The sequence below is a fragment of the Rhea americana genome, unplaced genomic scaffold (genome assembly GCF_003343005.1).
Source record: "Rhea americana isolate MKP2758 unplaced genomic scaffold, rheAme1 scaffold_20, whole genome shotgun sequence".
NCBI lineage: Eukaryota > Metazoa > Chordata > Aves > Rheiformes > Rheidae > Rhea > Rhea americana.
This window is the reverse complement of record NW_028186150.1, coordinates 1543102-1565536: the sequence shown is the minus strand read 5'-3', so window position 1 is coordinate 1565536 and position 22435 is coordinate 1543102. Positions and strand designations below refer to the sequence as shown.

The 22435-nt window shown below is 33.9% G+C and overlaps 1 protein-coding gene across 1 annotated transcript; it reads left to right on the top strand.

Annotated features, from left to right (window-relative positions):
- The first annotated feature begins 3514 nt into the window (after positions 1-3514).
- Positions 3515-20560, top strand: ZNF507 (zinc finger protein 507). The gene is made up of 6 exons (XM_085303784.1): positions 3515-6184; positions 7176-7281; positions 12853-12967; positions 15576-15680; positions 19640-19774; positions 19919-20560. The coding sequence occupies exons 1-6, from the start codon at positions 4061-4063 to the stop codon at positions 20280-20282; spliced, it is 2949 nt and encodes a 982-aa protein (XP_085159910.1). The 5' UTR covers positions 3515-4060; the 3' UTR covers positions 20283-20560.
- The last annotated feature ends 1875 nt before the right edge of the window (positions 20561-22435 follow it).

Here is a 22435-nt window from a genome sequence, read left to right as displayed (position 1 = left end):
GGGCGCGCTGCGCGCCGGGCGCGTCCCGGCAGCGCCAGGTGGGAAGGCCTCTCCCTTACCGTCTGTCTCGGGCCCTGGCGGTGCGTGCGTGCCGCTCCTCGATGAAGGAGGCAGGCAGCACACTTGCCTCTCGAACGGTACTGATGACGCTTCTGCAATGGCTGCTACAGCCCGAAGGAGCACCGGGGTCTCRTAACGTTCCTTAACTCATGCTTCAAGTAGATGCTATTCTTTGAGGATTACATGTAATGTAAAACTTGTTTGGGGGATAAAGAAAAACACTTGGTTACTTCTCATAATGGTTCTTAAACATATTATAGCCCGCGTGAAACAACGGAGTGTTTTTGTATAAATAAATTGGATGGTTCTCAAGCAATAAATAACTGAAATAACTCAATGGAAGTTTTGTTGAATAGAAGGCAAGTCACTACTAACTATACTATTGTTGTCACCTGATTACCATTGCTTCATTTACATTAAAGAATGTATAATGCAAGATATTTCCATGGTTTGCAGATAAAATACTAAAGGGATGTAATTTTTTTCCTAGCCACATAGATTAGAGTTAGTCATTTAGTACACTCTGCCAAACATCACAGARACTGAAGTACCAAATCCACATTAAGACATCTACTTTCTATGTTCAAAATGTAAATACTTGGATTTTTTTTGATTTAACAGTAATTCTCTGGATACCATATTGATTCCTTTTAATAAGGCAATACTGAACTTGAATTAAATAAACTGGCTATTTGGTATACTCTTATATCAAATGATATCTTTTGTTTTAAAAGACATTTGTTTTTTAATTTCTATTTCTTCCAGTTTGAGCTGCTAAGTGTGTAGTATTGATCATTATTAATCTGCTTACATAGATCCAGTTAAAGGTGTAACACCTTAACTTGTTTAGTTTTCTAGCTACCATGCATCCATTTGGCCTGGGTTTTTATTTTTCTTTTATTAATTTTTCAAATTTGAATTAGATCTTAGCCATTTCCAATTAAATATTTTTTCAAACTAATGTTGAAAATAATAGCACTGAAGAGACATCTCTGTTAAGAATTCAGACTTGACAAACACTGCTGCATTTTCAAGTTGAAAGACTTTACCTGACCACATGAAGTGTGCATGATACTGATTATATTGATAGTTCTGATGCTTCTGTAATAGATAAGATGGTAACAATTCTTAACATTCACTTCCCAGTTGCATCTGTCCAATTTGAGCAAACCCATTCATATTTGGAACTACTATTTCAATGACATGTTCCAGATATATACTCCTCAGTGTAAATCTGAGTTCTTCCAACAGTTATTGTGACTTTATAATTCAAAGGAACTGTRTAGATAACCTGAATGGCATATAAAAAGGCACTTTCAATATTTCTGCTCAGAATTTTTCTTTAGACCAAAAGTATGACTTACGTTTTTGAATTCTAGCTGCCTTAAGGATGGTAAATTTGTACGACAAATGCCTAGAAAGTGTAAGCAGTGCTCTGTTCAATCACAGTCTGAATTTGTACCTTTTTCTGTGTGTCATGAACTATTTTCAACTATATGCAAGTCTTTCATCTTACTAAATGACAGCGGAAAATGTTCAAAGGATCTTATCCTGCAAATGTTGTCTGTGCTTAAATTTAATTCTGATTAGCTCTACCAAAGCCACAAGAGGGAAGAAAGTGGTCATTGTTGAAGTTGCACTTAAAATTAATACCTTTTAACTTGGTTTAAAGGTCTTGTGTACTAGACAGAAGGGGACAACTGCTCAAGTACCTTTYCAGCTTTAAAGAATTTGTTTAAAGTAGACACAAGCCTTGATTCTTTCAATACAGAGATCTTGTCACAACCTGATTTTTATTGGTAGAAATACTTATTTCTCAATGTGAAACAATTACAGGTTATTGTATGTTTTTCCTTTTTTGATGGATCAAAGAAACTATATATRTGTGTTAAGGAAAGTATGTCAAGGTAGAGATTATGTTCATCATCAAAAGATGAGGAAAAACATATTACCACACAACTGTAGTTCTATGGRTTCTCAGACTAGTATAAAAAAATAAATTACAATATGAAGAAAGGATGTGTAAGGCAAACTTCATTAGCTGTAATAATTAAATAACAAGACAATCTGCTTCTTTACTATGCTAGGGTAAATACAGCAATTGTATTTTGTCTTCAGTAATAGATTAGATTTGTTGCAGAGCCATAACATTTGCACTGCCTTTCTATACAATAAAGGAATTTCTTATAGTTTTGTATTTAAGTTCCAGTAAGTGTGACTACTTGGAGTTCAGAATATATAGCTGGAAGATACTTAATTTATACCCTTAACTACAGCCTCAGCAAATAAGTCCCTTTTTCTTGTGATAACAATGTGCAATCACATAAAATCTCCCAGCATTATAGTAAATATTTCCCTGACATTGTATCTCTTGTAATGTATTTCAAACTAAAAATTCTAAAACAATYTTTACATTTGATTACACAACACTTCTACAAAGTCTCACCTTTGGCAACAGATTCCTCTGCTTCACTTGTCTCTTTGACACGTCTACATGSATGATGGGTGCTAAGAGGCCAAGTAAACTGGCATGCGCTAACAGCAGCTGGTGTGTTGATGGACTGGACCAGCCTGCATCTGACTGGCTTGGAGTGCAGGAAGAGTGAGCTTAGACCTACTACCACTATGTGAAGAGATACAGCTTGTGCCTAAATCTACTTCAAAAAAGTTGGGGTGGAAATTAATACTTGCTCTCGTGTTTATTCARTGTATTACTTACTGACAGAGTAAGGCCTGTGTTGCTTTTTATTCCTCTTCATATGTCAAAGACAACATAATAATAGAATTATCTACAAATATGTTCCCCTTTTTTTATATTACAGTTGTATATTAAATGCATAAGTAGAAAGATCCTTAAGGATCTTAAGGAAGTTCTTGGTTGGCATGCAGCTCTTTCTTGCCCCCCCCCCCCCCAAAAAAAAAAAACAAACTTGAAAAAACTCATGATAAATACCCACGCATGATTGGTGGAAGAAATATCTAGCATCTCTCTATGTTCTAAATTATGTATTTTGTGGGACTTGAATAGGTTATTTTCAGACATGTTTTAGAAGTAAATTCCACTGTAAGATTTTTTTTTTGCCTCATTCTCCACTCCCCAAGCCTTGCTCACATCACAAAATATGTTTTTGTGTAAACTTATATGAATTGGCTTCTAATTTAACTTCCAACACTATCGTGTTATTCCCTGTGGTTCACGATGAGATATTTTTAAAAGAAGTACAAGTGGAAAYAGTTACTGCCTTTAGCTTCTGGAAATATTTTTTCCTTCAAAACAAAAAAAACTACTCTTCAGAACTTAAGTACCAATTGATTTTTTTTCCCCCTATAATTAAGGAATTTTAGCAAAAGCTACAGTTAGTAGGTTTTCTATGAAACAACATTTACAAAAAGTATGACTTAACATTTGAATTGTCTTTAATATAGTCATAGCAAAATGACAAATGCAAGTGAATACCAGAACTACTTTTTGTTTTTCTAACTTCCCAAGGAAGGATTTTGCTTATGGTTTTTAAATTATATTGTTGCAAATTTATATTCACCTCTGACATCAATGTATCAGAATAAGTATGTTAGGAACACGTTTTTAATATCATATCCTGGCTTTTAAATTTAAATATGCCAGTTACTATTGATTGGCATATTTAAGTGTCTAACACTAAAATGTGTGGTCCTGTTAAAGAAACAGACATTATTTGTAACAACTCTAATTAGCCTGTACTTGAAAAATAATTATCTTGCCATTATACAACTTAGAGACATGCAGTTACAGGCTGTCAAATACTCTGTGCAGATGTATTGCATAGCATCTGTGCTGTCCACTAAATGTCCTCAAAATCTTTGGCTATTTATATTCTCATTCYGAAAGTTTTTATAAAGTTGGTGGCTTTAGGCTTCTGCGTTTCGTAGAAAGATAAATATAAATTGTACTAGATCATGGGTTTTTTTGTTGTGTATGTATATATTTTAATATTTTATTAAACATTTGCTCCTAGATATTATGGAAGAAGGAAGCAGTGTTGCAGTATTGATGCCAAATATTGGAGAAGAGGAAACGGTACTGATTTCTGAAGCAGTCATTGGTCCAACACTGCAAAACAGCGAAGATGAGAGAAAATGTAAAACTGATCCACTAATTCATGTTATTCAGAAGCTAAGCAAAATTGTTGAAAGTGAAAAGTCACAGAGGTGCCTTTTAATAGGGAAAAAGCGTTCCCATCCTAGTGCTTCTGTGCAGTCCTTTGACACAGAAAATCTTTGTGAAATCCCAGCTAAAACAATAGAGCTATCTGTTATTGGTACTAAAAAGACTGAGGAGTTGCAAGCAGAATATTATGTGACTGACTGTCTTCCACAAAGCAAAAAAAAAGTGACATGCTACCAGTGTAGTCTATGTAAGTTTCTATCGCCATCTCTCTTAACATTACAAGAACATATAAAACAACATGGGCAGAAAAATGAAGTGATATTAATGTGCTCAGAATGTCATTTTGCTTCTAAAAATCAAGAGGAGCTTGAATCTCACTTCCAGAATCACCATGAGAATGACAGTAAAAATAGCATCCAGACAAAAGCACAGCAATGTGTAAATGTCTCAAGTTCATTTTTGCAAGGGCCAGTGGAAGGAAGCGTCAAATCAGGGACTGATAAGACAGGAAATCTGGAATGCAAAGATGTAACTCAGTCTACTCATGTGGCTGAAATGGGTAGGAGAAAATGGTATACTTACGAGCAGTATGGCATATACCGATGCTTAATTTGTCGATACACCTGTGGTCAGCAAAGAATGTTGAAAACACATGCTTGGAAACATGCAGGCGAAGTTGATTGTTCCTATCCTATCTTTGAAGAAGAAAATGAAACTACAAATTTGTCAGAAACTGTTGTAACTCATACACCTCACAGTATGGATGCAGTTGTTCTTTCACTGGAAAACAATGAGCTAGATATCCATAGTGAACATTCTCTTCAACTGCAGATTTGCAATTCTGAGCAAATGTCATGTAAATCGCCAGTAGGAGCAAATGTAAAGGAGGAAGAGGTGCTAAATCAGTCAATGGCACACTCTCCTACTACAGAAGTTTTAGAAGAGACTGTATCAGATGCAGAACAGGATAATTTGATAACTGACAGTCTACTTTCATCAGCACAGAAAATCATTAATTGTAGTCCAAATAAAAAGGGTCATGTTAATGTAATAGTAGAGCGTTTGCCAAGTGCTGAAGAAAGTGTCTTACAAAAGCCTTTCTTGATGAACACTGACATTGAAACAGAAAAAAAATTAATCTCGGAGGGGTCCCATGTTATCTGTGGAGGACCTGAAGTTTATCGTTCAGATGAAATTCAAGAGGTGATAATAGGATGGAATAATACTGAGAAGAAAGATAATGAATTAAGCTCTAATAAAACCATAGCAACTGATGAAAATGCTCCTCCTGTACGAAGAAGGACAAACTCAGAGTCTTTACGGCTACACTCATTAGCWGCAGAAGCTCTTGTTACAATGCCTATCAGAGCTGCAGAACTAACAAAGTCTAGCTTTAGGACTTTCACTGGGGAAGACTGTGTAGATGCAGATACAGGGCAGAGAGAGGCTGACGGGCCGTATGCAGCTCATTCTAAAGTCGTATCCTCACTTAAGAATACTTCAGGAGAGCTTAGTAGCTTAAACCAAAGTGACTGTGCAATAGTGGAGATAGACAAAGAAAGGCCAGAGTTATCGGAAGCACCAATTAAAATGGGCATYAGTATGTCACTACTGACTGTCATTGAAAAACTGAAGGAGAGGACAGATCAGAATGCTTCCGATGATGACATTTTGAAAGAATTACAAGACAACGCACAATGCCAAAATGCAATTGATGCAAATATTCCAGGAAGTAACCTAGTAGAATATATACCTAATGTAGATCGACCCTACCGCTGTCGCCTCTGCCATTACAGTAGTGGTAATAAGGGCTACATAAAACAACACTTGAGAGTCCATCGTCAGAGGCAACCGTATCAGTGTCCTATCTGTGAACATATTGCTGACAATAGTAAGGATCTAGAGAGCCACATGATCAACCACTGCAAAACAAGAATGTATCARTGCAAGCAATGTGAAGAATCCTTTCATTATAAGGTAAAGTTATTTCCTATGTCTGTTTATAGCAGCTAAATAACCCGTTTGTTACTTTTTCATAACTAGTGATGCCTCTTTCTAACTTAATTCAGTCTGACACCTTGGCTTCATTGTCATTATAGTTGGAGACTATTGCCTGCAGCACTTCCAAATATATAATTTGCCATAATTATTCTGACTTACCCACTGAAATAAGCTTGCTTCTTCACAGAAGTTATTTCTCTTGAGAACCATCGTATGGACATATTAATATCCTGTTGTTCTACCAATCTGTAGTAACTCAATGAAGAAATGGAAGCATTTGAGAACTTTAAAATTGAAACTTCAAAAGAATGCTCAAACATGCCCACTAGTTGTGTGTGCAAGAGTAATAGTGGCATTTGGGGGCAATATGTGAGAATCTTTGAAATAGAAGTTCTTTTATTTCTTCCTCCATTGCTTTGTTGGCTGGACATTCTGCAGACCKTAGATCTGAAAGATTACATACAAGAGCAGAATACTGTATTGCTCTTAGTTTTATGGTTTCCATTTTTAACATTACTGCCTATGAGTACATTGCTATATGCTCAAATATGCTCGTTTTACTTGTGAAAATACAATAGATAGCATCAGTATCTGGTATTACAACTGAAACCATCATAGGCAATGCAGGTTTTCCCATATGTCCTACTGTTAGGTCCTAGTTTGAAAAAAATGAATATGTAATAAACATAGTCACTTTTCCAGTGAACAATAATTTTTTATATTAACACAAATCATATAGTCATCTCTTAATCACTCTCATCAGTCCTTTGTTACGTTATTAAAATGTAGTTTAATCCATTCTCTTTGTAGTAAAATTAATTGAGTGATAATCTGTATGTATAGTAATGTATGTTTTATAATAGTTGTCACAAAAATTTGAGTAATAATTTTGTGAATTATTGTAGTATCTGAAGTGACCACTGTGTGTTTGCATTACATGTTTAAGCATAAGGAATTCTTTTTTCAGAGCCAACTGCGAAATCATGAGAGAGAGCAACACAGTCTTCCAGATATCTTTTCAACAGCTACATCTAACAAACTCATAGTTTCCAATGAAGTAGATGAAAGAGAAGGTACTGTATATATTTTAACTTAAAATTACAGCTTACTTACAAAATTACTTCTGTTGCTGTATTTGTAGGCTTACTATTTTTAAAGTCTCTTTTAGGCCGAACATTTTCATGCCTGTTTTTAACCTAACTGTATGTTCTTTTCAGTTTGCAAAACTTCCTATAATTCGCAGTTTCAAGATACCTTATTGGCATTTGTTGGTATATAAAACGTTTTTTGCCCAATTATATCTTGGATTTCTTCTTTTTGAAAAACAAAATTTTAAATACCTGCAGATAATAAGTGGTATCAAGTATTACTCTTTATTTCTTTTATTTTTAAGAGAAAACCTTTTTTCCCTTCGTTTACTAGCTACAATGTTCTCTGAATTGCCTAGTATAAATAAAAGAAAGCCTTAGTGTTATTTTTTTTTAATTCACTGTGGTAACGTAGTTTGCTATCACCATATAAATACAATACAATTTTGCATTCCATGTTTAGAAATTACTATTTAATTTTGTAAGGTCCAAAATGAGTCATTCATTTTAGACCTAGAGAGGCAAATGTAAGGGGTTCAAAAAAGCAACCTATACCTGTAATTGTTGCCAGAATAGTACACATTTTCTAAGTTATTGTTTAATTGTCTATTTGCTTATAATTTAATAGTTTTTTTTTAACTTGATGTGTTAAAATTGTGAAAAATAGCCACATTTTGAAGTTTAGGGAAAATGTGGTCTTAAAATGCTGTGACTGTCCTGGAACCCCAATATTTATTATTGCAACTTGTGTGCATCCTCTTCTCTGGTGAGTTAAAGTTTCTGAAATTATTTACAGTACATTTATTCTGAAGGGAACATTGTAATTTTTAATACTTTGCAGTTTTAGAGCACCTCTGAATAACTGTGGGCTGAAATATTTCCCATTTTATGCACATAGCTCTTTCTTGTCTTATGATCTCGTTTGTTCAGATAGTAAAATGTGTACTGTAATGTAGTAGTTAGATTGCAGTTGCGATTTGTTGGTTCTACTCTCATCTCTACAGTTGATAATTGAGTGTAAAAGTAATCATTGAAATAAGTGCAACTACTTGTTGCACTAATTTCAGGTATAACCTAAAACTGAAAAAAGGTATAACCAGCATGAGTAAGGATGGACGGCTTGAACCATTAACGAGTTCTCCAAAGCAAAATACACATCAGGATAAGATGAGATGCTTAACTCCTTACTTCTGTTCTGTTAGCTCGTGCTGCCTCTACTTTGGCTTTCAGTGTACTAGATGGAAAATTAATAGTTATCTCATCAACCTCAGATAAAATGGCTCCTCCAAGCTCCTTTTGCGCTCATCAATGCAGACAGCATTTAGATTTACAAAATTCAGGAAAATAGTTTGTAGACCTTCATACATACATAAGACCTAAGCTTCAAACAGCCATAGGCCTTCTGAGGACTCAAGGGGAGGCAGAAAAAAGGCTGRGGAAGGACTACTGGTAGTGAGAAAGTTACTAAGTATAATCTTTTTTCTTTAAAAGCAATAGCTTAAATGTTTTAATGAAGCAATAGGAAGTAAACCATTGTTAGTTTAGCTAGTTACAAATGTCTGTAAGCACAGCTCTGACTATTACTGCTGACAATGTCTGTAATGTTTTAGACTAAGATTTTTAAAGGTGACYTAAGGGAAACAATGAAATGATAAATTCCTCAAAGGGAATATGTACTTTGAGACATTTGAAATATGTCGGACTTTCAAAATACTGTATCTTTGAGCTTAAGTCTCATTAAGGTGACTGAAAATCAAGATGGCTAGCTGCTTTTGAAAATGCTACTTTTTAAAAGAGTAGTTTTAGAGTTTAGGTACCAATCWTCTGACTTCCATGAAAGAGGAACTCCTGCTTGCAAAATCTGCCTGATTAATTAAGTGATTTTTTTAGAATAACTTTTGTTCATTATTATCTTATAAAAATGTTATAACCATGCATGTTAATTGAATTTTTACTCCACATCAAATTTAGTAATACAGCTTGAATGAAAATAGTTCTCCCTTTAAACTTCTATTAACTTATACTTTGGAATGCTTTAATTATTTCAGAACCAATTTATAATCAAATTGTGACACTAYTGCAGTACAGCTATCTCTTGTCAAACAGATGTCATCCCTATAAAGCAACACAAAGCAAAGAAGTTTATGGCATAGCATCTGTTTATGTGAAAAATGCCTGAGCTGGAACAGTTTCATTTCTTGTTTATGAAATAGTTAGTCCTAAAAGTCTCTTTATTCATCATGGTTGTACAATAAATTAAAAGGGAGTATTATGACACTGAATATGATTAGATTGTAAATGTCTAATAATGAAGGAATAGTGTAATAAGCAGCATTTTAGGAGCACCTGTTACTGCTGCTAGAATAAAGATCTCTCATTTCCCTGTTTACTTTTAAGAGACTGATACCATCAATCCAGAAAGCTAAAAAGCCCCCACAACCAGGGGAAATAAGCCTTTTGGGGAGTGTGGGAAAAGAACAACTGCTGTTTCACTATAGCCAGAGAGGATATGATGTATTACAACTTTTGTGCATTTTGCTGAAAGAATAAAGTAGTGATTGGTATAATAGTTCCTAAGTGTGTGCTACTGGTTGGTTAGCCACTTGTAACTATGCAATAGATATGTTTGCGTAATGCTTTCAGAATCTCATTAGATATTTTTTGTTTTAAGCTGCCTGCCCAATAAAATACCAAATTCTTAACAAAAAATACATTTGAAAACAAGTTTATTCTAAAGCTGCAGAATTAAGATGAAAGAACCATTCAAGTAGAGCATGCAATAGCCCAGCCTTCACGCACCCCGCTCTAGTATAGATCTGCAGCCCAGTAAGTGTCTGTATTCATCTGAGCTCTTCTGCATAAATGTGTATTCATAGAAGCATAATTCTAGAAATATAAATTCTTAAGTCTGTAAGTGTCATGTTTTGATAATTTGTTATCAAATTGCTTTTTAAAATGTGTTACTGTTCAAAAAATTCTATATACGCACATAGTAGGAAAAATTCTGATATATTTTGTTTTAAGAAGTTTAAGGCTGAATTGCAAAGAGTGCATATTATGTATTACTTTTGTATTAATTTGTTTTTAAAAAATGCCAACACAGTGAGCAATTCGCTGTTTTAGGGAGTGTAAAATATTTTTTCTGTTATCTTTGCACACAGAATTATTCATTTTTAGACTTTCTTTGTATTCAGATTGTCATTTTATTTTATATGATAATATAAGTGCATATGAGATATTCTTCAGGATAAACCTCTGGTAATATCAGCCTAAAACTCCAGCACTAATTAATTACTTTGCATCTTGAGCCAAGAATGCKGATTTTTTAAGAGTGAAAATTTAAATAGTGTTAATTTTTACTTACTATTTAAGTAACTGTATCCCTCAAAATAATATATATAAAACATTTTGATATAATTCAGTGCCCAGTGGTAGAATAAGATTGAAGTGAAAAGTTGAACTTCAAAATATCTGCTTAAAACAGAGTTCTACTACAAACATTAATTTTTACTTTGATAATGAAAAGATTCAGTCTCGGTTATTAGAGCCCAACATCATCAGGAGGAAACTCCAGAACAAAATAATCTTTATAAAAAATGTTCAGTTTTTTGGATTCAGGAGATGCAACTTCTGTTTAAGATAAATGCTACATTTCCTTCTGAATTTGATTTGCTTCTTTCATCTTTCCTTTCTTTTGCTACAAAAATGGGCATGCACGTGATGAAGGAGAGGGTTTCAGTCAGTTTTTGTTACTCCACACTGCCAAGAACTTTGTGGTATTTGGACCTAGGCAGAGATATGTCAAAAAAGTCTGCTTTCTGTCTTTTTGAACAGTCTCTTATTTCAAAGTTCAAGCTTGTATTTCCTTTCAAACTATGCAGTCCTAACAGTGGCAGGCTATCCTCTAAGCTTGACACGGACCTTCAGTGCTCCTGACCTTGGCAAGCCTTTAACAGAATTGCTCTTCAGGATTCAGAATACAGGGGTCAAATCTGGGAAATCAGAACTTTTATTCTGCAGGGAGGGGGGTTATTTTTTGTTTGGGAAGTAGCTGAGAGGGCTGGGAGGGAGATCACTTGTTAATATTATCAAGAGTTTTAATGCAATACCTACCCAAAAAAAAAAAAAAAAAAAAAAAAACAGCCAGCTGATACCCCTTTTTCTGTTCTTCCTAGGATGCTCTGGTGCATTCTAGCAGTACTAAAACCCCTCACAACACAAACTAACTTCTTTGTACTGGAGTTGTCCTTCATATGAGCATGAAGAGTTGCTGAAGCCTATTCCTGCAAGATTTGAGCTTTATTTTGTCTCCCATACGTAATTTGTTGAATTGTATATTTATTTCGTTTTTGGCCTATACTTTAGCAATGATCTTTTCCCATCTGAGAAACTCTGCAAGGATCTCTATCAGTTTCTTCACAGCCCACATACGTTACTGAGAGTCATGGCTTGGCCATTCAGTCAGCTAGTAAGAATTCGGTGTAAAGGTAGCGTGAACTTGAACACCTTCCTTACATGTGGAAAAAGAAAAGTAGAATTTTAATAACTTAGGCTAGTGAAGAAGTAGAATGCAGATGCAGAAAGAAAAAAACCTTAAGTCTTAGTTTAATGTTTCTTTTGGCAGTAGTGCCGATTTAAGCAGCCCCAGTCTGTCCTTCTTTCTGCTATTCCCTCATTTGGGAGTGCATGAAGGCTGCATGATAGGCTAGAGCAGAAGAATGACCTACATTAAAAATACCATCTCTCCTTCCAAATATTAGTATTTTTAACCCAAACCAGATCCCTTCATCAGTGAGGGTGCAGGAGTTAGAGCTTTTAAAGCCTACCCAGTCACATCCCAAAATATTCAAAGTGTGTACTTGCAGGCACACATTTTCCTATGTTAAATTAGTCATTAGCCTTTGTCTCTGCAACCATTAATTTTTCAAGAGTCTCTTTCATTTTGGAAAGAAAAAAATGATTTCTGTTGCAATTGCTTTTTAGCAATTTGGAGAAGTTCCAAATTATTTCTTAATATATCTAGTCAGTTTTTTTTTTTTTTTTTGATCATCTCAGATCCTTCTGAAAGTGGTTGTGAGTATCTGGATGATAAAGAGGATTTGAATGCTTCAGGAAGCCTTTTGTTTTTCTTTTCTATGTTTGCCAATTAGAAACTTCTCCTCTGTCAGATACCTCCTCTCTTGCCCATCTTTTCCTTTGATTTGATTCTGCAAAGCAGAGAAAGACCTGGGTTCCTCATGTAGGACCTTATACTGTAACATGGGATTTTTACCTGACCACAGTAACCCAAAAAGGGAAGCAACCGGATGGTGAGAGAGAATGCACTTCCCTAAAATTTTAGTAATTCCAGTAAATGGCAGGGAGAATGCAGAACAGTATGGTAAATGAACTTTTATTATCTCTATGTCCATTGCCAGTTTGCTTCAGATACTAAAGTATCATTTTCAAATGTTAATTCATGTTTCATAATTGAAACTGTAGGCTGAAATTATCTTCTGAACTTCTCTTAAAATGATGAATGCATCTCTTTAAAGTTATACATTTTGTTTCGTATAGGAAATAAGGCTTCAGTTCAAAAACTGTATAGATGTGATGTTTGTGACTACACAAGTACAACTTATGTTGGTGTACGAAATCACAGACGAATTCATAACTCTGATAAGCCATATAGGTAAGTGTCCCACTTATTGCTGACTAATGGTAGGCTCTTGGTCAGCTTGTTTTAACAAGGTTACTTCCTTGCTCTTGCAGTTTTGAAGATATTGTTAAAGAAAGCCGGTTGCATAATTTTTCTGCAAGGCACTGCAAAATTGAAAGGGTCGTGCTTGCTGATCAGTTCAAACTACATAATTAAGATTTGCTGACTTTTCCAGGATGCATCTTTAGCTATAGCAGTCCATGGCTTGTTTTCAGTTTGAAGCATCCAGATGTAGAAGGGGAAATAATTACACTGTAATACTGATCTTTGGTGGATAATAACAACATATTTAGCAAACTCCTTGCACACTAAGTTCATTTTGGGTTTGCTTTATTGCAAGGTGTTCTCCATTATCATATTGCTACTTTTAACAGTTTGTTTTAAAGCAGCAGGGCAAGCAAATGTGTTCATACTCCTTAGTGGAGGAAGGATGAGGAGTCAATATCCATGATGTATTGGCTCCTACAGGGTGTGGCAAAATTCTGCTCTTTGTCTTGCCTTAGTCCCCTGTATCAATATTAACACACTCATTTAGTAACAAATTTTGTAAGATCTCCTTCAAAGACATTATATAGATTTATATAAAAATTTTGATATCTAAAATTGGTTGTAATACTACTGTTCAGGTCCTCAGAGGAAAAAAATAATCATTAAATCATGCATTTTTCTATTGCATGATTGCATATTTCTATTTTTTCTGCAAAATTCTTTCAAATTCAGTCTGTTCTTATGCAGGGTAGAYCTCTGTCCCTCTCTAGTGGCTAAAGAATAGATCTAAGTTAGTAAAATTTTTTGAGCTAATACCCTTCTGTCTTTTTAGTACAAACTCTGGAAACACGTCTTACAAGCTTGAAACCTTGCACTTAAAAGGAGACTTTCCCTTTTGACTAAAAAGCCCCACAAGATACGCTGTATTTTGATTTTGTCCATAATAGTGATGTGTTTGATATATGTTACATATTAGTATTATATACTAATACTACATATTAATGCTGAATATTAATATGTGTTAATATATTATTTATATGGCATCCTAGGTACTATATATATTGTATAACACATTACATTATAATATATATTATCTATTAAATTATAATATATGTGCTCAGAGCACAAGTGTGGAATAAAAATAGATTTTTTTTTCCTCCTCAGAATCTTCCTCATTGCCATCATTTGTTGCTTAGTGGGTCTGGAAGAACAGATACTGTAAAACATCTTGGTTTTGGTAGCTGTCTTGAGAGGGTGTTAGCCAGCCTATTTGATTTAGGAACACAAGAGAAATTTCAGTTGGAGGTATAGATTGCTGCATAATAAATTTAAGTCTACTCATCTGGCTTGCTTTCCTTACTAACTTTTCATGGGATCCTTGCACATATCTGTAGAACAGACAGAATACTCAGGCCACAGCCTAACAAAAATAAAGATCCAGTACTTGCGGTATTTCTTCCTCTGAAACATGTAGTCCTTAAGCCTTTCACAGGACCACATAACAAACTACTATATTGCAGCTATATTTCTACCTGAAAACATCTATTATTTGTTTGACAAAAAATGCTGCAAATTAAACTGTATAGCTTCCAATTATTATGTATCTATGGCTAAAATTATCTATTTTGGTAGATTTGGTAGCTTTATATATTTTAATACTGCACAATTAAACCCTTTTAAAAACATAGTATTAGTAATCTCAAATCAACTATCCTGCATTCTCCAACTTTTTCACACTGTAGCCAGACTTAGTAAAATACTGAATATCTTATCATTTCAAAATAAAACAACTAAAGTCTTGATAAATATGCAAAGTTTTAGCTGAGCTTCATAGCTACCATTTGATATGTTTTTTATATGTTATGTATAGGAAACTTACTGGGTAGTATATTGCTATTTATGCATAGCATAGTATTTTGTGTAATACTTTGAGACCTAAATCCAGGGACCTAGATCTAGATCCAAGCTGATTTATTTATCTTTTTTAATACAAAATGCTGTGAAGTCAAAAAAATAAACATTTAGACAGTGTGATACATTATTGTCTTACTGGCACTTGAATCTTAATTTGTTGATCTTGTCCCTGACTTCTGTTTGAGCTATAACGCTCTGACATGTAGAAGTTTTATTACCAATAGTTTGGCACTTAAAGTGTCATGAGAAATACTGCCRTTGCATTAAGTAGAACTTGTATTCTTGAAGAACAAGATCCACTATGTAATGCACCACATCCCTATAGCTCTTATGATCATAGTCTGCTTTTGCATAAAATAAAACAACCTGTATCATGCTTCAAGAGCACCCAGATGTCTCAGTGATGTGCCAGCTTCAGTAAAGGTGCACAGGATGAATTTCAAGACAGAACATGGTCCATATGCTTAGTGATTCTTGCTCAAAAGTAGAAGGGTATTGTGGGCGCAAAAACCCTCATAGTCCAAAAACTGAAAGTTAATGTTACCACCTGGACATCTGTAAATGTTGTTAGTCTTCCTTGTAGTCTTTCCAGATACCTTTTTATTCTCCTCGATTTTTATTAGTGGCATAATTTTGGCAGTTAATTATCAGATTAGTTTACCTGTTTTTGTCTCTCTAGATGTCGAGTATGCGACTTTGCCACCACAAATATGAATAGCTTGAAATGCCATATGAGGCGCCATCCCCAGGAGCATCAGGCAGTGCAGCTAATGGAACAGTACAAGTATGTAACAGTTCTACTTTGGCAAAAAGTTGTGATAGTAATGATTTTTTTTATGTTACGAAATAAAGCAGAATTCAGATTCTATTCTTTCTCCTCCTAGATTCATTCTTTGTTCCAGTGACTTTTTTTTGTTGTTGTTGAAAGGGAGAGAGATTTGATATGGCATTCCTAGATGATGTTTATGCTAGTAAATTAAACAGGTCTATGACCTTCTTCTGATAGAGTATTCAACCTTTTCTTTCCAAAATGGGATGGTTGCATATAAACTGCCTATTGCAAGTAATTTTGAACCATGTTAATTACCAAAGATGCCTGGAACTGTTTGAGGGAATGCATGTGCCAAAGCCACGCTGGGGCATCTCTTAACAATTTAGTATTACAGATTGTTAAATTCCATCGCTGRGGAATGTTCTCTGGTATCTCTAGTATCCTAGTCTAGGCACAGCCTTTGTGTACACACACTAGTTAGAATCCATATTTGCACTGCAATGCCCTACATAAGAATTAGTATGAAGGGTTATTATGTTTAAGTGGTAGTCTGTCCATTGATATGGTTTGGTTTTTATATATATATATATATATATATATACACACACTTATTTTTTTTTTATATGTATTTTATATATAAATATATATACACACACACACACATAAATATATATCAGGAAAAGTTGGCATAAAAATGAATAGTTGTTTACTAGAAATTTGCAACAAAAAATAAAAGCATGGAAAGGAAAAAAAAATCAGTGAGAATCTGAGCATTTTTAAAGGGAACAGGAATAATTCAGATAAAGTATATTCACATATGGGGTTTCATCTCAAAAAAATCTGATTCTGTAACTTTAAAGTCCTTMCACTGCATTTTTTCCCTAATAGTGCTGCTAGGAAGCAGCACTAAGTTCTGTATGCTCTGCTGTCATACTTCACACACTGTCACTAAGTACTCTTAGTATTACCCAAGATTACTGCAAACCTCCAAACTTTGGCCCCTGTATCCCTAGGAAGTACTCTATCAAAAAGCTGCAAGATAATTATTTCCTCAGTAGACCAATTTAGGATACAYGTGAATAATATAGTTTAATAATTCAGCATAGGTCAATCAGTAGGGCAAATCATGCTATAGAAATGAAAGAAATCCACTATTAAAATACAAAACTCAATGGAAAAATAATTTCTCTGAAAATGTCTTGCATATACTGTAACTATGCAGCAAATTCAGACTTTGGTTAGGAATGGGTATTCTCCTAGTTCCATAGTTTTTAACTGATGTTTCTTTTAAAAACACTACTTAAAAAAAAAAAAGACAAACTATAGAAGATTGAGCAACGTAGTAAACTGCCTTCACTTCCATTCTGCCCTCCCATTTCAATTTATATATTTCCCTTCAGATCATTTTGTTTAACTTACACTGTATTAGGTATGATGATCCTAAAATAAGTGCATCAGACTAAAAGTTATTGAATTTCTGTGTCTTTGATTTGAACTACATGCCAGTCTAAAGTAGTCAGTGGCATTAAGCCCATGATATTGTCCTCAGCAAAGTAAATCGGGTTAGTAAATTAGCCAAGTGAATTAATGTATTTCAGAAAACAAGACTTAATTAAAGGTGGATGAAAACAAACAGTGAATTGTTGCTTCCTTCATTATGTTATCAACCCACTGACCAAGCTGTGTTAGCAATGTAGAAAAACTACATACAATCAGAGACATATACCAAAAGACTACTGGAATACATGTGCATATTGAATAGAATTAGGATTGTTTAATGACTTTTGTTATGCAGAAAATCATTTTGGCCTAATTTTATCCATAAAAGGAATTATAAGSTGTTTTTATTTCTGATTAAAAATGATGGCATTTTATAACAGCCTTATTAAATATATTAAAATTCTCAATCTGAGGGTGAACTTGCATACATTTGAAAGCAACCATTCTCTTTATAAGGCTTCAAGTTAGAAGGAGGAGGAAAAAATAGAATAGTACATTGCAAATCAAGTAATAGAGACAAGTGAGCTAGAAGGACATACTGTTCACCAGCAGAATAGGATTATCTTGCTACATAAGCAAGGTAATGTACCATGCCTTCACATAATGTATCAGATTTCTCCTACTCTCCACAATCTTCTGCGGAGTCGAAATAGTTTCTTTTATGAGATTATTTGCCAGGCATTAAGTCCTAGATCTCAATATCTTTAGAAGCAGTGGTGAAGCCTTACTGAATTCTGGCATTTAACACTGGTTTTTGTAGTTTCTAAGTCTCAGTTCTGAAAAAGTTTTAATTAAAAATGTTAAAAAAATTAAACCAACTAAAACAACTTAGTAAAGACTTAATTAATGACCTATTAAAACAACTAGTTATAGTAGTTATTTTAACAGATTCATCATAATGTAACATATCAGAAGACCACTCTGCTTGTGCAGAAAACCATTTTGCTCTTGCTAAAGAATAAAATAAACTGAGAAAGATCCCTAGTTATATTTTATTAGAACTAGGTAACTTTGGATTTCAAAAAAAAAAATTAGTCAAACTCCATGCAATTTGAAAAACTGAACAGTTCCAAAGTAGCAGGAGCAACCTCATCTTTAGCATGAATACTGTTCAGCTTTGGAGTGATACTGTACACTATCACTCTTCATGCTTCATACTGAGAAGACTAATAATTAGAAYATACTTTTATATGTTTTTATTATAATAATTGGAAAATGCTTTTAAAAATCTCTACTTTTGTATATTCATGTATGAAAAAAAGTCCTAGGGGATTTGATCAGTTTTCAGTTATTTATGGCCATAAATATACATCTGTATGCAAATAGAGTTTCTTTTTCAAGGTTTTTGACCCATCCAGCCACATACTACAGGAGGAACAAACATTTCTATTCAGCTTTATCAGACCTTGCCAAAAAATGCATTTTCTATTCAGTTTACATCTCAGTAGTATGAATTTGCAGCTTTTTTAGAAAGAGGGATTGGAGTATTGGGAAAATGAGAGAAAGAAATATCAAAGTATTACATTTATTAAACATTCTTGGTTGTGTTTAATTTACTGAAGTATACACTAAAATCTTTCTTGTTTCTACAAGAGATAATTAGGATCACATACATGAAGACCTATATGCTAAATACTAGGAATGTAAATTAAATTTAATGGGACAAAAAATTGCTTTACATTTAAAACTTGTAAAGCATTTTTCAAACAGTGCTTTTCCTGAAAAGATGAAAGATTGTTTAACAATTAAGGTTATTTCAGATGTTATTTTTTTCTGAATTCCGTGCATGAACTTGAAGCTAAGTTGAAGAACAAGACATCATATAACTATGTAAGATTTTACAGGGAGATAGGAAATTTATTCTTACAGTACCCCAAGTTGATAGAAAACTCTCTAGACAAATCATTATCCTCAAATAAACTAATATAGGCTACACCAAGAAAGACTTTATTAGTTCATTTATCAGTGCTGTTCATACTCATACAGCATCTGCTTGGTTCAGAACAACAGCAGAGTGCCACACTACCAGCCTGCAAGATACCACATAGACATACTCCCCGTTCCTGCAGCTATGAGTACCATTGCATTTTTGCAGTATTTAAACAGTTTCAGCAAACCAAACAGATAGGATTTTAATTATTTAGGAAGTCAGAAAAGCTAAGCTTAAAAATTCTCTGAACCTTTTAACAGTGTACAATTCAGAAAGAAACTTTGCAAACTAATATAAGTAGGTATGAAACTTAACAAAAGGAGGGAGAGGGGGACTGACATGTTTCATTATAGTAGTACAAAACAACTATTGTGGTGTTACTGTCCTGAAATGAATAAGCAGAATTTTCCCACTGTATAGTAGGAAAAGAAAGAAAGCTTTTTTTTTTCCCTGATCCTTTTGGAAGAACTAGGGAATTACTGAAATCATAAAACTTTATTTCTATATGCTTCTCTTTTTCCTTCTCTACTTTTTTTCTTAGATGTTCTCTTTGTGGATATGTATGTAGTCATCCTCCCTCCCTAAAGTCCCACATGTGGAAACATGCAAGTGACCAAAATTATAATTATGAACAAGTGAACAAGGCTATTAATGATGCAATTTCACAAAGCAGCAGGTATGTCAGTTTTACTTTAAAGCCTTATCATCTAGAATTTTCAAAGGATCCAACTCTGATTCAAAGAAAAATTTCTATCAAGAAGCAACAAAAAAGTGTGTTTTGAATTTGTTTCATTTTTTATTTTTATTTCTATTGCTTTAGGTTTCAAGGACAGCTTCCTGAAAAAAACTTATTAGAAGGCACTGATGAAAGTACAGTACCTATACTAGGAAGTTCAGACAACTTGGTGTCTTTTACAGAGTCTATGAACCAAACTGCTAATGAAATTTCAGGTTCTGATGAAAATGAAAAACCTAACTTGATGAATACCTCGTGCAGCTTAGAAAAGAACTCCACTCTGCCCCATCTTGGCACAGAATACTGTGTTCTTCTCTTCTGCTGCTGCATTTGTGGGTTTGAGTCTACCAACAAGGAAAATCTGTTGGATCATATGAAAGAACATGAGGGTGAAATCATAAACATCATTCTAAATAAGGACCACAGCACAACTCAAAGCACAAACTAGATGAAGGAGTAAGTTAAAAACAGGATTTTCTAGAGTGGATATTTTCTATCTTTACTAATTTTGCCTGAGAAACTTGCTAAGAGAAGAAATGCAAGCAAAAGTTGCTGATTTCTGAGCCCAATTCCTTGTTTCATTAAGAGAACATTTGCTTAGCCAGGGGCAGATGAATCATTTAAGAGAGAAATTTCAGATGTGGTTAGCAGAACAATCCATTTAAACCTGTTATTTCTCTGTATGGTGCCAAGAGTGTGTGTGTGTGGTTGTTTTTTTTTTTTTTTATTGTCTCGTACTAGTCTTTAATAGTTTTGGCATAGATTATTTAAAAAAACAGAACGGCAAATATATTTTGATAGGATGGAAAACAACTTTTTTTTTTTTTTTTTTTATAATTGGCAAAATACAGACATTTTACAGCATGATCATATAAAACATATTTCCTAGATTTCTGAAGGCAAGGAGAGCAGAGGTAGGTGAGGGCACATATGTGTGCTTGTATGTGTGCATAGACATTTCATTCTCCCAGTCTATTTTTAAGGCCTTAAAAACTCCCAAGTCTTCTTCCTGAATAAGTCTGATATCCTCTATGTTTATTCAGAGCAGCAGGAGCTGAGTGGCCTAGAAGTTTTTTTTGCTAACTATTTGGCTGATTAGATCCTCACTAAATATCTGACATCTTTTGATAGATACAGTCTAAGTAAAAGTATGTAAAGGATCCTTTATAATAATGTCCTGTTGTTTAATAATGGCCTTCCTTGCACACTTAGCGAATCCTATTTCAAAAGAAAAAGCCTGAGCAGATGATATGTCATTTTAACTTGTGGTGATTTTTTTGCAGTTCACATGAGCACCATTTTTTTTAATGAGAATAAGGTATTAAAAGATATGTAATTGCCAAGAAGAGATTTTTGATGTTACATAGATTCCTAAAGATGTGGATGAGCACAAAGTGGGATTTTGAGAAGTGCCTACATGCTTTGGAGTTCTTTGAAAATCCCACCCACTGTCTAAAATTCCTACTTGTCTGGCAGCACTGTATCTATGGAAATAATATCTTCCTGCAGAATATTCCATTTCAAAATATAAAATTTGGGAAACTATTTTAAGTAAAAGCTGGATCCAGTCAGTTGTAGAATAAATTTTACTAGTGCATATAGTATGGATTAATAAAGGGAATTAGGGATTACTTTGTTTTCTAAGAAACACGTAGAAATCTCTCCCTTTTAAAGCCTTTAGCTTCAAAGATTACAATGCTGATCTTTCTTACAGCTTCAGCAATTTGCAGTAGAAGACATCTGTGTATGTATAAGCTGGGAATATTATTATATAGGCAACTTCGTTGAGATTATTTATAAGTCAGCTACTTAAATTGTTTGAAAAACTTGCTTCCTACTGAGTGAAGTAGTAGCACTTCTGAAGAAGCCCTTTAGCAGCTTGATTAAAACTTCCTAGTCTGGTAATGCCCACATTTAATTCTGCTTTTAAAGTTGCGCAGAAGCACGCCTACTTCACGACATGGTAATGCAGTACCTGTGTTTTAGTTGCTCATTGCTTAAAAAAGACTTACTCTTAGAAAAAAAATAGTATTTTATGTTTATTTCCTATTTATATATTTCTACTAGCAGAAATAAGCTACAACTATAAATTTAAGAAGGTGGCATRTGTAGTATACAGTCTATTGTGCTATTGCTGACTAAAAGTGGCAAACAAGAAAACAACAAAAAAGTCTTGTTAAGTTTTATGAAGCAACACAAAATCTGAAGGCCAGTGTAAAAGGCACTAAGATTCCAAATACATTTGGTGATTTTTAAAGTGATTTCCTTAAGCATCTTCAACTTGTTCTTTTGAGTTAAGTATCATTTTGTTTACAAATTAGACTGCAGAAGGTACACATTTTACTTTAAAATTGGTCTGGCTCTAATATCAAAGCATTTTTGTGCCAGAGATATTTGAGATACTTTACAGAGATGTAAAGTAAGTATACAAAATTCTCAGTCAAAAAGCTGATTTTTTTTATAGTCATACAGATGGATCTTACATTTTAAAAATATGATTCATTTTCATTTCTATCTCTAGTTGAAATTGAGATAACTTTTAATGGGGTATTGTTTTTGTTCCACTGACACAAATATTTTATTTTCAATTGAGAATTCATG